At 34.4% G+C, this 16,729-nt stretch overlaps 1 protein-coding gene across 1 annotated transcript in view; it reads right to left on the bottom strand.

The window, feature by feature from the left end:
• LOC149786021 (E3 ubiquitin-protein ligase rnf213-alpha-like) overlaps nt 1–16,729 on the bottom strand; it is a 559,813-nt gene that overhangs the window by 30,031 nt on the left and 513,053 nt on the right. Inside the window, exons 70-72 of the mRNA XM_089978097.1 lie at nt 15,350–15,491; nt 6,661–6,723; nt 3,501–3,669 (exon numbers count right to left, since the gene is read on the bottom strand). Coding sequence (XP_089834223.1) covers nt 3,501–3,669; nt 6,661–6,723; nt 15,350–15,491 — 374 coding nt within the window. The remainder of the gene's footprint in view (nt 1–3,500; nt 3,670–6,660; nt 6,724–15,349; nt 15,492–16,729) is intronic.

Below are 16,729 nucleotides of genomic sequence, written 5' to 3' on the forward strand. Positions count from 1 at the left end.
ACTATAATGCACCCCGCTATAACGTGAATTCAGATATAACACAGTTTTGGCATGGCTCCCAAAATTTCCTTATTTATTTGCAAATGAACAAATAATTTTTTCTTCAAAGTACATGAAATGGTATATAACAATTTACAATCATTATGGGGAAGAGATCACATATGAATTTGGATTTAATATAATCATGGCGAGGTTCGTCAAATTTTAAATACATGTGTATTTTTCTCATACTGGGAATTATTTTTTTAATTTACGAGAAATAGTGTGTAAAATGTTTATTATCATTTTGGGGAAGAGTTCGCGCATGAATTTTAATGTAATACGATCATGGCGTAGCTTCTGAAATTTAACAATATCACCAGGTTATTGAAGTGCTACGCCAAAATAAACATTATTGGAAATGTTACCTATTAACAATAGTCAACGTGTTTGTTCTTTAGCTGCATACACAACCAAGCAGCGTACAATGCGGTGGTTGATAAAAGATTCTCATAGTGTAATAAACATCAAAAAACAAAAGCCGCCAACATGTTTGCTGGGCTTGGCAGTGTTAATAGACGCAATCAGTTGACCAGTAAATAATGTAAACTTTATTAGCTGGAAATTGAAAGGGTATGAAATTGTACATGCATTCATCTTTCATTTTTTATAAAAGTGACTGGTGACCATTGTAGGCCAACTGTTCTTAGTTCTTGGGTTTTACATGTGTGTGGGGTTTGCTTAAGGACTCGTTATTAATTTCCTAATTTTTATAAAAATATTTTACCATTATGGAAAAGTAGGTTCACAAATGCAATTCATTCTCTGCACACTGCGCAAAAATTTATTATCATTTTGGGGAAGAGATCGTGTAAGAACTTGAATATAATACAATATATAATACGATCGTGGCATGGTTCCTGAAATTTTAAATACGTGTATTTTTCTCGCACCAATAAAAATACTTTTTTAAAGTGCGAGAAATAGTGTGTAAAATGATTATTATCATTTTGGGGAAGAGTTCGCGTATGAATTTTAATGTAATATCATCATGGCATTGCTTCTGAAATTTAACAATATCACCAGGTTCTTGAAGTGTAATGCCAAAATAAACATTATTGGAAATATTACTTATTACTGATCCAAGAGTAAAGCCAGTAAGTCGTCTTTGTGATTGTCTTCGATTAATTCTGTATACAATCGTTACTCAAACAATAGCCGACACGTGTTTGTTCTTTAACTGCATATACAACCAAGCACCAGACAATGCAGTGGTTGATAAAAGATTCTCACAATTTAATGAACATCAAAAATGAGAGCCGCCAACATGTTTGCTGGGCTTGGTGGTGTTATTAAATGCAATAAGTAATAATGCCCGCTTTTTTAGCTGTATATTGAAAGGGTATGAAACTGTACTTGCGTACAGCTTATAAAAATGTATAAAAGTAACTCATAACCATTGCAGGCCTACTGCACTTAGTTCTCGAGTTTTACATGGGTATGGTGTTTATTTATGAACTCGTTATTAATGGAATTAAATATATTACAGATTAACTGCAAGCCCCAACGGTACAATATCAGATGACAAGTAAAAGGTGTTGATACTCTGTTCATGCTGTATATTAGACGCTGAATTCAGACACAATGATCTGGGAAAAAATTGTCGAATATTGTAAATCTTTGTACAATTTTTCAATGGAATTATATGCATTATAGATGAACTGCATGCCACGATGGCAAGATAATAAACGCTGTTGATACCCTGTTCATCATTTACATTAGACATGAATACTCATATATGTGCCAATGAGCTGTTCTCTGAAAAAAGTAAAATACTGTAAAACCCCGCATTAACCCAACCCCAATATTAATGCGATCCAATTTTTTTTACCCCAATTATTGCGTTATAGCAGGTTTCCACTGTATATATATATACTCACTGCCCTCACAGTGCACCCTTCTGTCTGTATGGTGCACAACAATACTCTACTACTACTGCATCCACAGTAGTTCACTTGCCCTTGGCACATATTCAGGATAGCTTGTTCATTATGTTTCTTGACCATTACAGCCGTTGCTATCACTGCATTTGCACAGCTGCACTTGCCCTCTAAAGCAAATGTATAAATTATTACTGCCAGTCACAATGTTGCATTTGCCATTGCAAGCAAATGTACAAATGAGCACTTCCTTGCAGTGTCACATCCATACTGCCAACTATGTTCCTCATCGTTGTTTCCCAAATGTTTTTCAAACTTTGTCAGTTGCAGTACTGTACCATGGCTCCCACAATATACTTGAATGCTCAAACTCTTGCAGTCTCATATCTGCCTATGTTTATAATGATAATAAGCTCTCCGATCATTCTAAGTATACTGACCTCTCAGTATAACAACTTCCTCCTTAGGCCAAAATTACATGATCATGATCATGTTCCTGCAAGATGTAAATGAATGCTCCCTGCCCTTGCAGTGTCAAACTTGCCTCATCAAGCCACTGTGATTATACCCTTTAAATGTTACAAAGGCATCTTCGAGCCTTCCAAGATTAGTGTCCTTGCAGTGTCACTACTGCCTCCTCAAACTAAAGGAAATTAACTGAAGCAAGGCATTTGGTACTGCAAACCATTAGAGATTACTGGCCTCACAGTGTTTATGAGCCTTTCCTTCTTCCCTAAACTAACTGCAAAAATTCAAACTGATTATCTGGCATATTTATAGCAGCATAAACAAAATGTGTGCATCACTACAACCTTTTTGAAGGAATTACCTCTGAGTTTTGCTCTACAGTTATTAACAGTTTGACAAATTCAACAGTTCCAAATCTTTAATAATATCATATTTCAGACAACTGAGCAAGTCCTCAAGACCCAAGTATATTTAGATATAACTTGAATCAAGCATGAGAACACTTAATTAGTGTTTCTATAAGCAAATAAATGGAAAAAACTGATATTTTTGTGTAAGATTAACACTTTTGAACTTAGTCAACATGCTAGAGGTACAAAAAAAAGCATATACATAGATAAAAAAGAAACAGGACACTCTGACAGATGTGAATACTATAAAGGTTGAGAAATATTTGCTCTAAAATCTAATGCATTTAAAGCTTATTCACGCTGCATTACTGAGCAATTTGTTGTAAAATTTCTACTTTTCCCTCTTCAAATAAATGAAACAAGTGTAAAAGTAGTTACAAATGGATGTTTCAAACATTTTATTACAGAATATGTTTGGAATATTAGTGACAGGTTCCAGTTGTTTTATAAAACATGGATTCTTAGAAATTTTCCAGAAATATTCTGTTTAAAGTTTACATCTTTTTATGTGCACATGTATAGAGTCCATCCATATAATTTTTACAAATCTGCATACAACACTCATAACGTGGCACTTAGATGTTTATGATATTTGCAAATACAAAAAACAACATGACTATAGGCAAACACTAATCCTTTTATCTGAAACCAGGGATCTAACTTTCCACCTGTTAGATATACATTAAAAACACTGATTTTTTACCTTCTTTTGACCTCCTTGTAGTAGTTATCCAGGAAATCATTTTGCTTACGAAACAGGAACTCCAGTACATAGTAGGCACACTGGCCTTCATCACCCAATGTAGGTAAAAGCTGAGACACTGGGGTAGAGCCATCAATACGACATCTACGGTACTTCTTAGGCACATGCACTGTAAAAATTGCCATAAATATTTTAGCCTCCCAAAACTACAATGGTAATCATGTCTCATAACTTAAGAATTACTGAAATTCTGTTGGCATAACTGTTGGAAAACAACAATATATGAGAAGGAGCATGTCTAGATCATTTGAACAAGTTCTAAATACCATTTAGAAGGACAGAATTGTCATGCTTCTGCAAATTAATTAAGTTCAAAAGGTCTACAAAGAATTTAAGACAAGTCAGTGTAAGATTAGTGTTAACTATGGTAAAAATACAAAACAAGAAAAAGCATTCAATACTTAATTGTGACAGTAAAACCTAACTTGGAAGACCAGTGTTTTGTAATGTAAAAATTCTCAACACTTTGTGCCTGGATGAACTGTGTTATATAATGTTATGACCTTTTATGAGATCCAATCTGTGTTAAGACACTATATTTTGTTGGTGGAATGTGTAAGACACTAATGTTTATATCTTTCTGGCTAGGAGAGCTAGTGATTACATAAAATGCAAAAAATTAAATTAAAAATAAGGAAGTCCCTGTTTTACTGAGCCTACCATTAGTTTACTGAGAAAGTTAAAGACTAACACTGATGGTATATCTCAATACATCATCCATGCCACACAACTTAGCATACATGCAAACCCCAAGAGACTATAAATGTAATTATTGTTAATATAAGTGGCAAAAAAGTGCAATCTGAGCATAAAAAGTGTAATTTTTATGTTACGTGTCATAATTACAATACACTACATAAAAAATGTACATTTAATTTTGCTACTAACCTGCAGCTGTTCAAAATTTCTTATCAATAATGGGCAAACACCATGTGGATTAGAACCAGAACACAAACAAAAAACATACTGACAGATTATAAATTCAGTACTCTTTAACTAGTCTACATTTCTAACCTTTGCTGAATCACTGAATGATCATTAAGTTATGCTCAATCCAAGTGCTGTATTACTCTCATATTATGCTTTTAAATTTTGTAAAGCAGTGTTGTTATGTCCCTTTTCTGATATGACATGTTTTGAAGTTTGAAAAGATCCATCTGCTCATACATTTGCAGTCATATAACATCCACAAGCCACACCATCAAAGCTTGTTTTGTGTTAACATCTGGTGCCATTTTCTTTAAAAATATAGACTGGTCTGTTATCTATGTTATAGATATAATGAATCTGTCAAGCATAGGAACAAAATGAAGAAACCCATTGGATTTCTTGGAAATGTGTCATATACTGTTGCTATAAATAGAAAATATGGTAAATACATGTATGTCTTGGACATCTATTACTCTTACACTATTCAGTGGTCATCTTCTTATTGATATTCTCAAATTTATATGATGAGTGGATTTAAAGAGATGATAATAAAATGACAACTTTTAATGCTTTATTTTTATTTTTTGATGTACAAAAAAGTGTAACCAATATACAGGTGAGTGTATGATGTAATTTGGTGAGTTAAAAAATGCATAATGATTATACCAAAAGTGTAATTGTTGGCATGTACACCTAAGCTTCACAAAATATTTATATATGGTTAAAACTATAAATGTCATGGATATAGATTTTTTAAAACACAGTGCATTTTTACTGATATTATTAAATCATGTTTTAACAGAAAATCTGTACTGGGTCTTTTTCAGACTCATGGCATAAAGATAACTAGTTTAAGTCTTGTACATTTTTTTATACAGGAAAAATGATTACTACACATAAAATATTTTTATTATTCTTGAGAGTAACGACCATGTACAAAAATAAATGAACCCCAAACAGGTCTATGTGACACATGATAATTGTCCAAATAAATGCCAATCTAACCAAAGCTGTCTCATTTTGCCCTCACCTCATGAATCTAATTACAATAAAAGTGCTTAAAAAGACTTTCATTGAGTACAGAAAGGGGAGAGATGGATGACACAATAATGTTGTGTTGATGTCGAAGCTGTGTATTCATAGCCTTTTTCTTTGTAGCTGTCATGGTATGTTATATTAACAATGTGATCTGAATGGTCGAAGCCATACAGGTTGATACATATATATATAGTTGCTTTAAAAACTAAGTGAATGTATATCAGGTGTTTATATGATTTGACTTGAAATCTGGATAGTGAGACATCACTGATGTTTTTGGTTTGAAATTACAAAATTATGAATCAAAACTTTAGTTCAACTGTTTCAGAAATTTATTTTGTGACCTTTGCCTTTGAATTTAGGCATTTTTGAAGGCTTGAAGCCCAGCAACCATTGCCAGTATGTGTACAGTCTGGGTACTTTTTGAAGCAAGTAAAGTTTTTCTCTAACATCAGGAACTACCTATTATGAAGTGAAATGGTAAATTAAAATGCAGAAGCTGGATCAGCTGTTTCTTTCCACGTGCAAGTTCATTCATGCTTATGTTATAAATGATGATATCCAGCAATGTCTCTTTCTCTTGCAAATATAGACATCCACATAAAGGCACACAAATATACAGAAATGGCATCCATACTAATTCTAATACATATTTCTGATAAATCCTGCTATAGGCCCAATAAATTTATTTGGGACCAAATTAATGTGCCTGCTGGATTTGTCATTTCCCTGTGACTGAAATTATTTTTCCTTTTTAAGAACCTTTTAATTAAATTAACTTTTGTTTTTTTAATTAAAGGAACAGTCTCCCATTGTTACTAACACTTATATCAGCCTGACAAGCATGGATTTTAGAAGGAAAGATAATGCTTTGTACAAACTTAAGTAAACAAGAACATGGTATCATTTTTTCTCCAGAAAGCTGTATCTATGACACTATATACATGCCTGATGAGGTCAATTCATGTCCACAGATGGAGTCAGAGATACAAAATGTGAGATTAAAAAGGGGATTCCTATGAAGATGGTGATGGATACATATTATTCTAACTACTGGGACATACTGAATTCTATGTGTTAAATGGGATGATTATGTGCAATAGGCTATATGCCCCTGCCATTTCCAACTTACCTAGGTCTTCTTTGACAAGCTCCCAAACTTCTGCATATTCATCTAATAATCTCTGAAGTTCATCTGAAAAGAAAAGTCAAATTTATAAATATGAGTCACAATGATAAAGCTAGTTTCACTTAACATCTAGCACTAATTTTTTTAAAACTATTATATTCATTATTAAATAAATCAATCAGGTAAAGTTTCAAACTGAAGGAACCCATGCTTTCTTAGAAATGTGTCATATCCAGATCCTATAAATAGAAAATATGGAAAAGTATATCTAGGCTCATGATGTACATTTGTACCTTTATGCTACTCTTATGCAGCAGTTTAATGTTCATTTTTTCTTCTTAGAATATTCTAAAACTTGTATCATCTGTGAGATTAAAGAGACGATAAACACAACATTTTATTCCTTTATGTTTTTAATGTACAAGAAAAGAATGATCCATATATGGGTGAGTGTAAGACAGAATTAGGTCAAAATAAGCAAAATAATAATGCCAAAAACATAATTGTTGGCAAGTATGTTGATGCTCTACTGGCCAATAAGAATTTCCAGGAATGCATGATTCATCCATTTTTTGTTACCTTTTAAGTGATGAGTATTCAGACCAACTTTGATATTCTTCAGAAACTCAAACATGGGGGTAATCTACAGATATTATGAACTTCTGAGAAAGTGACAGTGTGAGGTGAAGTTTGCAACATGCACATTGGAGATAATGTTGGCATACCTCTATGTTACTTTCGAGTACTGCTGCTGAAATTTCTTTGGATGTTGTACTTGGGGAAACTGTATATGGTCTAAGTCACAGCTAACTAAAATGAGTGGAGCTATGAGGTTTTTGATAGGTGCACATCTGAAGTAAGGCCAAGATGTATACTTTATAACACACATGACACCCATCGATCATACACCAAAATAAAGGGAATTAAAAGTTCTTTTAACAATATCTAATGTATGTATACAATGTCTTTTTACATAGCCAGTATAACCAATAAGGAAAACCACTGAAATTCTTTATCTTAAAAAAAAAAAACTAACCCAATGCAAAATTTGAAACTGTAGAGTGCCACCTTAAAACAAATTTTAACATTTTTGCAATTATTTTTTCTTCTTATTTTCATATCATCATGTATGATGTTCTCAGCAAAAGGGTACATTAACATTTATGTTATGCATGAAAATATGCATAACATAAACCTTAAGACAAAATGCCGACAATCAACTTATTTATTCAATTGCAACTGAATACAAAGTATCTCCAGACTTTATTTTCATCAAGTTACTGCATCCATAAGCTCAATCAAATAAAACACAAGGTGTAGGTGGGCTTAATAATACTCATCATCTGGCTGATAGCAAAATTCAAAAGCAACTGATCGAGAAATCCAGATCTGTTAGATGCTTTCATGTATAAACTGCTTCTAATGCTGTTGATTGCTAAGATGATTAAAAAAGTATTTCAAGGTTTCTGCAATTCCAGATCTTCTTCCACATTTGATGGTTAATCAGCAGCATTTATCTAATACTGAAAGGCCTTTTTGCTTTCTGTAACAAGTTGGTTAAATTATGTTGAGTGCCATCTGTAATAAAGTTCTGTAACTGTTTTTCTTAATTTTGTTAATGTGACAATATTTGATGGTAGATTAAAATCATTTGTATACATTTGAAAGGCCTTCAAGTTATGACAATTTCTGTCAAAAATTAGTCAAATTCTGAAGAGTGTTGTTTTTAGAAGACGTTTCTGTTAAATGTTTCTTGACAGATGTTAATTAAAGGCTTTTTATATCAGCAACCATATTTAAGTGCAGATTAGTATCATTTGTAGAAATTTTGTAAATGTTTTTCTATTTTATTGTAGTGGCCACACATGATGGTGGATCAACATCATTTGTATAAAGTTTGCAAGGTCTACATGCTAGGACACCTATCCAATTTGGTGAAATTCTGAAAAGTAATCATGAGAAATTATTAAAGACTTTATTTATAGTAAAAGCAGTCACATTTGATGGCAGAATGGCATTATTTGTAAATATTAAAAGCCATTTATGCCAGGCTGCTTTCTATCAAATTCAATCAGATTTTGTTCAGTAACTTTGGATAAGAAATCTTGCAAACCATTTTCTATTTTTTAACAGTGGCCTTAATTGAGGGTGGATTGGTGTAATTTGTAGAAATTAGAGAGCCCTCTGTGCCAGAATGGTTTCAATAAAAAATTTCCAACTTATACTGAGCAGTTGTGCAAACCTCAAATTCAGTCAAATTCTGTTGAACAGATTTTGAGATGTCATTAGAAAAGTTGTTCATATTTTTAGTAATGGTGGTCACATTTGATTGTGAACTGCCATCATTTGTATAAATCTGAGACATGGTTCATATGCCCATGGCTGATATTTTTGGTCAAGGACTTTTCAAATAGTTTTCAAGGACATCCAAACATTATCAAGTGCATACCTGCCCACTAATGAAAGAGACAAGGCTATTTTAAATTCTAGAATGAATAGTATTACCTGTTACAGCATTTATAATTTAATGAACTAAGATTAGATACCATTCTGCAACAAATTAAAACATTATTCCTTAGCTTTCATTTTAATCATTTTGTATTCCCTACAACAAATCAAGGAGCTTTTAAAAAAATTCAAACTTTTTCAATGATAAAATCAACTTTACCACATATTCAAGAACTTTTCAAGACTGTATAAACCCTGTTAAAGCTCTCTATGACAGAATACTTTTGTAAAAATCTGGTAAACTTCTGCTAAGGTGTTTTTCAAAAATAAGTGATTTGAAGTTTTATCTATATTTAGTAATTGCAGCCTTTTTTGATTATGGGTTGGTATCATGTATAGAATTTGAAAAACCTTCATGCCAAGGTGCTTTCTTTCAAATTCTGTGGAGCAGTTTTTGACAAGAGGTTATTTAAAGGTTTTTCTATTTTTGCTGACAGTGGCAATGTTGTATGACAGATTGGCATCACTGAACAAATCTGAAAGGTTTTCATTCTTGAAAGATCCTTTGAAAATGTTGAGACATCTTTTATACTAACATAATTGTCTAATATAAATAATTAATCTGTGTTATAAAATAATGTTCTCATATTTAGAACTATACAGTATTAAATTAAAATGAATTTTAAAATTTAAAATTCATTATCAAACTGATGTAAATTCTTAACAAGATAAATTGTTATCATTTTTATTAGTTTTAAAAATATAAGGCCAATTAATATCTCAGTGAATGTTTCATTTTTCATAAACTGATTTTTCTTTCATCAATTAATTGATTTGTATTGTAACAATTTGATTTATGATACATGTACTGAATAATTCAAACTTACCTCCAGTCATTAAAAACAGCTGAACATCTGTGCTTGGGACATTTTGTCTAATAAAAGCTGGCTTGATTTATTTCATTGTCAATCATTCACCAATTTTTCCTAGTAAAATATGTTTCTTCGAAAATACTTACCCAATCATAATATCTTAGGAGAAATACTACTACCTCCAGCTCTCCCCGATACTACTTTTAGCTAAAGGGAGCTAAAAGAAAGTTGTCTGCCAACCAATTTGGCAGTTGGGCAGAGTGATCTCCCCTTACATATAGGACTTGGTGGCACAGTGTAAGAATATCCCAGTTACTATGGAGCGGAGGGCACGTTCCCTATGAATGTAACTGAGGGGAGGCTGGGACGGTGTGTGTGTATTATGATTGGGTAAGTATTTTCAAAGAAACATTTTACAAGGAACAATTGGTTTTTTCTTTGAATATGTTACCCAATTATAATACCTTAGGAGAATAGGTAAGAGGTGGAGGAGGTGTATTCCCTTACCCCGGAGATACCTTCTCTGGTCCCCTGAGGTACTAAGAGACAGCTTCCAGGTAACTCAACTGGAGGACACTCCATCTGTCAGGGCACGGCTTCTAAAGGGACAAAATTTCCCCCTGCAAATCCAGATGAAGTCATGAAACTGTGTCTTAGGAAGCTGTCGATCAATCTGGAAGGAAGACCTATTCAGCTGCATATACAGGTCCAACCACATTAAATTGGCTACTCTGGGATGACAGATCTCAGAGATAAAAGCCAGAGAATGTGGACTCCGATCTCCATCCCACACCCTGATTGATGTCAATTAGTGAACAGTTCTGGTCTGATGCTAAGCTGATGGCAACTGCTTGAACCTCTTGAGCCAAAGTGCGTAAAAGTTCATTGAGTTGGGGTAATTTCCCTATATGCTGAGCAAATAACCCCCTTACTCCAGGACATGATACTCTGCTCCTATCGATACTCCTGTCCTTTTATGAGAAGCAGAAAGAGGCATGATCTCCCTCAATGTAACAGCTCTGTTTGTATTATTGAATCACCTGAAACCCCTGACTGGGTCTTATAGATGGCCTTTAATTGATGTGTCCAGATGAGACAGAGGGTTTGTGATGAAATTTTAGCTACCTGTGGAAGATAGAAAGTTCTTGGCAATGAAAGATGCCATCAAGACTGACTTGTCTTGTCGGAACTTGCATGTAAATCGGGTCTGGTGATAGGGCATGTATTTCAAGAATGCTGCCTGCACTTGCTAATGCCATGAGGAAGCAGGTTTTATATGAAAAGGAGTGCTAGAAATGCCATCGAAAATGGTTCAGGTGTCTATCCAGCCAGGTTAATACCCAACATAGGTTCTGCTTTGGCCCTAGTGTTAACATTTTTGGCTGTGTATATGCAAAGTTGGTGATATGGTTGGATAAGTCTTGGGTGTGTTGTTGTTGTTGTGATTTGGATTTTTAACGTAGCTTTAAAAAAGTTTCAGTCATATCGCTACGATGTCTGCAAAGTGGCAGTTTATAGTGATGTCTAGCACTGGGGCATCATGCCACAGACATGTAGCATGATGTCCCACCCAGTCACATTATCCTGACACCGGGCCGACCAGTCCTAACACTAACCTCTTAATGCTGAGTGCCAAGCGAGGCAGCTGTTAGTACCGTTTTTGTAAGTCTTTGGTATGACTCGGCCGGGGATCGAACCCACGACCTCCCGCATCCGAGGCAAGTCTTGGGTGTGTCTGATATCCTCTCTCTGATGATGGCGAAAGGCAACAGCGATCATAGAGCATTAACCTTGTACTGTACTCAGCATTAACTTGCTCTCTTTGAAGAGCCAGGAGAGGAAGTTAGCTATCTGCGGTATTGATGCCTGAAGAGGTAAGATGTGTTTTTTTGCACACCACTGGGTGAAACTGTGCCACTGACTTCATATGCTTTTGGAGTGGAGGGCCATTGTGCCTGAGCAATTCTCTCCATGACTGGTTGTGAAAATCTTTAATTCTGAGGGTCTCTTTAAATGATCCAGACATGCATGTTCAGGGCTCCTAACAAAGATGAAACAAGTGCCATTTTGGTTATACGAGTATATGAAGGAAAACCTAATTCCACAGGTTTCTGATCGAGATTTTGATGAGGTATTTAATCCACAACTCCTCCAACAGAACAGTGCAATGAGGATGAGGCTACAGGCTGATTTCTTTGCTTTCTGTATCACTTGGAATCAGAAGTGTTTGGGTGTTGGTGTGTGAATTCAGGTTGGTCCAGTCCAATGATATTGCATCCACTGCCCAAGTTGTTGGATCAAGGATGGAAGAGACAAAGGATGGGGTTTTGACATTCCCAAACCCATCGGGTAAAGATTCGAGTGAGAACTGAGGAATGGTGAGACCATTCCTTCTGTACTAGTCGATTATTCCATGAGGAAGGGTCAGTCAGTGCGTGAGTCCTGGGATATGGTGAACCTATATGACTTCTTGATAACAGCACTACTTCAAAAAGTCCCACACCATGATGCAACAGTCTGGGGACTGGGGTCCTCCTTGTTGTTGAAGATAAATCACCACTGTAGGATTGAATTCCTCTTTGTTGTTTGAGATAAGTCCCACACCATGACACAAAGATCTGCAGACTGGGGTTCTTCTTGTTGCCGGAGATAAATCACTAATGTAGGATTGAGATAATTCTTGTCGTTGAGATAAGTCACCACTGTAGAGTTATCAGACAGAATGAGAACTCCCTTGCCATCTAAATATCCCCCCACCCCAATGAAAGGCTTTCACAATGGCCATCCTCTCCAGACTTATTGATATGAAGATGTTGTTCCTGGGGAGAGCATGCACCGCTTGCATCTTGAAATGATGGTAGTGAGTGGGCTCCCCAACCTTTCATACTCATTACAGACTGTAGTCTTGAATAGATGGACATGTAGAAGGATACCTGCCACCAGCCAAGTTAGGTTGCTCCCAATTCCACCGATGGTGCCTCAATTGGGTGCATATTTTGAGAGGATGGTCCAGTGGGCAAACATGAAGACTCCATTTGTGCAGAATAAATAGCAATGCAGTAGAAGATGACCTAGGACCATGATGTCCACTGCTGTGTGGAGCATGTGCAAGTGTGATGATGACAAAGTGTGGCAACTTGTAAATATCACGATTGAAAGAGAGAAAATGTTGGAAATATAGACGGAGTACACTTTCCTTAGAAGTGAAAAACTCCTCCAACTTGAAATGGCATATCTTCCATGTAGGTTATGGCTTTTGCGAGGCCTCTTGTGATGAGAGCGTGCTTCTTTGCATGAGTGAAAGTATTAACTGGGATATTTTTACACTGTGCTGCCAAGTCTTATATTTAAGGGGAGATCACTCTGCCCAACTGCCAAATAGGTTGGCAGACAACTATTATCTCCCTTTAGCTAAAAGTAGTATCTGGGAGGGCTGGAGGTAGTGGTAGTTCTCCTAAGGTATTTTCATTGGGTAACATATTCAAAGATGAAACTATCTCTCTTCAAGAGAGGAATCTACCTTTTTAATGATATGTTTGTCTATATTTTTCATAGAAGAAATCTCTTACACATGTTAAGGTGCTTGTAAAACACATATCCCTATAAAGCCTGTTTGCCATAGTCATAGCCTTTGAATTCATTGCAGTTATGTTCCAAACCAGTGAGGAAGTAATATTGTGTAAAACCATCCAGGAGTAATAATATACCTAATCTCTGCCTTGTGGAGCTCTCATATAAGCTACTTTGATGATTGTTGATTCCGGAGAGCAGACGGACAAATTATTAGATTACGTTCTTAGTTTTTCTGATTTTTGTGCAGAAAAAATAGATACAATATCTAGTTATTGATTAATTAAAATAATAAAACTAAATGGATATGTTGATGATATAAACCTACTAAGTTTGATAAAAATATAAGAAATTGTGGCTGCAGCCAATTATATGCAAGATCATGTCATTAATACGAGTGAATTTCAGTCATTATTGAACCCATCCAAGATCTGATGTCTTAAGTCTACTTATCAAGTCTGATTAAATACAAATCAGAACCAAAACTAAACCAGAAATACAGTCTCTAGAGTGGTAAAAAACTTAGCCAATTACATGCAAGATAACCACATTCATGTGCATGGATCGTGCTCATTTTACAAGTTTTGTAAGAACTTAATTATCAATGCCCATAATCCAAGATGATCTAACTTGTACTAGAAATATGGCTTCCAGAGTGATGGCAAGCTCATTCATCAGATGCAAGACCAGCTCATTAATATGTTTGGATTTTGCTTATTCTCAACCTCATCCAAGATCTTGATATAAGCCAATATTTTCGGTAAGTTCAAAATTAGATAGGAAATATGACTTTCATAGAAGTAATGAGCATAACCAATCAGATGAAAGATGTGTTAATTTCACACATGACTGATCTTGACTGAGATCTTGCTGATAGAAGCATGTTTTCTAAGCTTGATCAAAACTGGATCAGAGATATGGTATCCATTGCATTAACAATCTCGGCCAATTAGATACAAGATTAACTCAAGAATATAAACTGGTCTCAATCATTGTCTGAAATACTGATAATATAAAAAGCCCAATTAGTAGTTTGCTCAAATTGGATCTGAAATAAGAGATTCCAGAGCAGTGAAAAGACAACTGTTGATGGACGGACAAAAGACAATATACCAATGATTTAAGATCATACTATAAACTCACTCTGGCCTTTATAGCCTGGTCAGCTAAAGAATGTAAAAGTGTTCATGATCCAGTGGAATATCTATTCAAAGTCATGCAAGGGTCATAACTCCATAGATTAAGGTCAAAATCATGTTGCCTTCAAACTAATCCAAGAACTTGTTAAGCAAAAGCAGATCTGCAAATATGATTATTCAACTTCATTGCAAATATCATAGGAATCAATTAAAAAGTGTAAATTCTAGCCACAGGGATCCCTAGTCAGTTTAATATTGGGCAGCAACTTTGTAAAACATGGTCATCATCAAACTCTTCAAAGTCACCAAGATAAAGCTTAATTGAAATGAAAAAAAAATGAATTCTACATTGTTCTTAAACAATTGAGATGCCTCTTCTAAGTTGATCTGGGGCAATATTTCAAATACTGAATCAGAGATCTTTTAAGGGTGAAGTTGCACAGCAATATTTTCATTATCAAAATTATCTTGGGTTTTAATGAAAAGTAGAGTTACTACAAATTTGGTTAAAATCTGTTTAAGCTAGTGTTCAGATGATAGTACACTAGCAATGCCTATACTAAGACAAATAAAATAATGATTCATGACCCTAAGTAATTTGTGCAGAATGAGCTCACCATCAAACCTGATTTAGCTAAGGACAGATTCTACTGTAGTACCAACCTCCATTAAACTCCTTCTTCAACATATTCACTGTGGTAGTAGAGGCATCTGCACGGTCCAGTTTCCATTGATATTTCTGTATTAGGATCCTGTGTAGCCTAAGAATGCTGGGAATGTAGCGGATAGCTCGCATATGATGTTCCTAAAAAAATTGACATTGTACAAACCAAATAAAAATCAACCATTTGTCAAAGATGTGTCTGTCAGGCAGAAGCAAAGATGACCTTCATACATACTGGTGATGTTATAATGTCATAAATAAATTGTTAATGCAAAATTTTATTAATGGTAATAAGAAATTATTTTTGTCATTATTCTGACTGGAAGTACACTAAATATGCCAACAAAATTCATAGCCATCAACGGAAGCATCCAATGAACACAGCAACTACCTACTGGAATATATATGGTTTTGAACTTGCTGGACATTTTTTCCAGAAAGATTAATATAGCCACTGGATAATAATGAAATTATAAAAAAGTAAAAGTTGTAATTTATAATAAATAAAAATTTAAACACTGATATATTTATTTAACTGATATACCAGGAAAAAAGGTGCAGTTTTCCATTCTGGATTTGCTGTTGTTTCAGTTTTATTATTGTCAATTTAATAACGACTTTTCCATTTGAAACTTTTTTAAAAAAAATAAAATGTTATCATATTTAGGACAGAATTTTACCTTAAAGCAATTTTTCTTCTTTTCTAATAAATTAATTTTATTTAACAATTTGTTACCAGATGTTGAGCCTTCAAAATACATAGCTCTTGTTTCACAGACATATCTAGATGACTCTGATTGTGAGCAAGTTCCGAAATAGAATTCAGTGGGTGAAGATAAAGGTTAGTCTTGTTTTTTTCTTTTGGTTCTAATTTGGGCTTAAACTATATGAGTGTCGTCTAAGGTCTCGTATGCTGCTGACACTCTGAAATATGTTTATGGCATGAGAGGCTGATGTTATGACCCAAACTGCCAAAGAAATCTCCAGGAGTTGGTGAGCATACATTCAAATAAATGTTTAGTTAGGAGATAGGATTTCACGATTACACTACATGGTTTGAGGCTGTAACATATTTCAATTTGGAAAACACAATTACCAAATAATTATGGGCACCCTATGACAAATGTCTGATGGGAGTTAGCAATTTAGTTCATCAATTGGACATGACTAGCAAAATCTGGTGTCAAAGAAAACTTGTGTGTGTGTGTGTGTGCATATATATATATATATATATATATATATATATATATATATATATATATATATATATATATATAGTTTAGCTTCGTTAATCTGGGCACCTTCATTCCCAGTGAATAAGTTGGGATTAATGAGTTTTCAGGATAAATGAATAATGCAAATTATTATTTTACAATGTT

This window comes from Sinohyriopsis cumingii, chromosome 12, assembly GCF_028554795.1.
Source record: "Sinohyriopsis cumingii isolate HCF-2022 chromosome 12, ASM2855479v2, whole genome shotgun sequence".
NCBI classification, from domain to species: Eukaryota; Metazoa; Mollusca; class Bivalvia; order Unionida; family Unionidae; genus Sinohyriopsis; species Sinohyriopsis cumingii.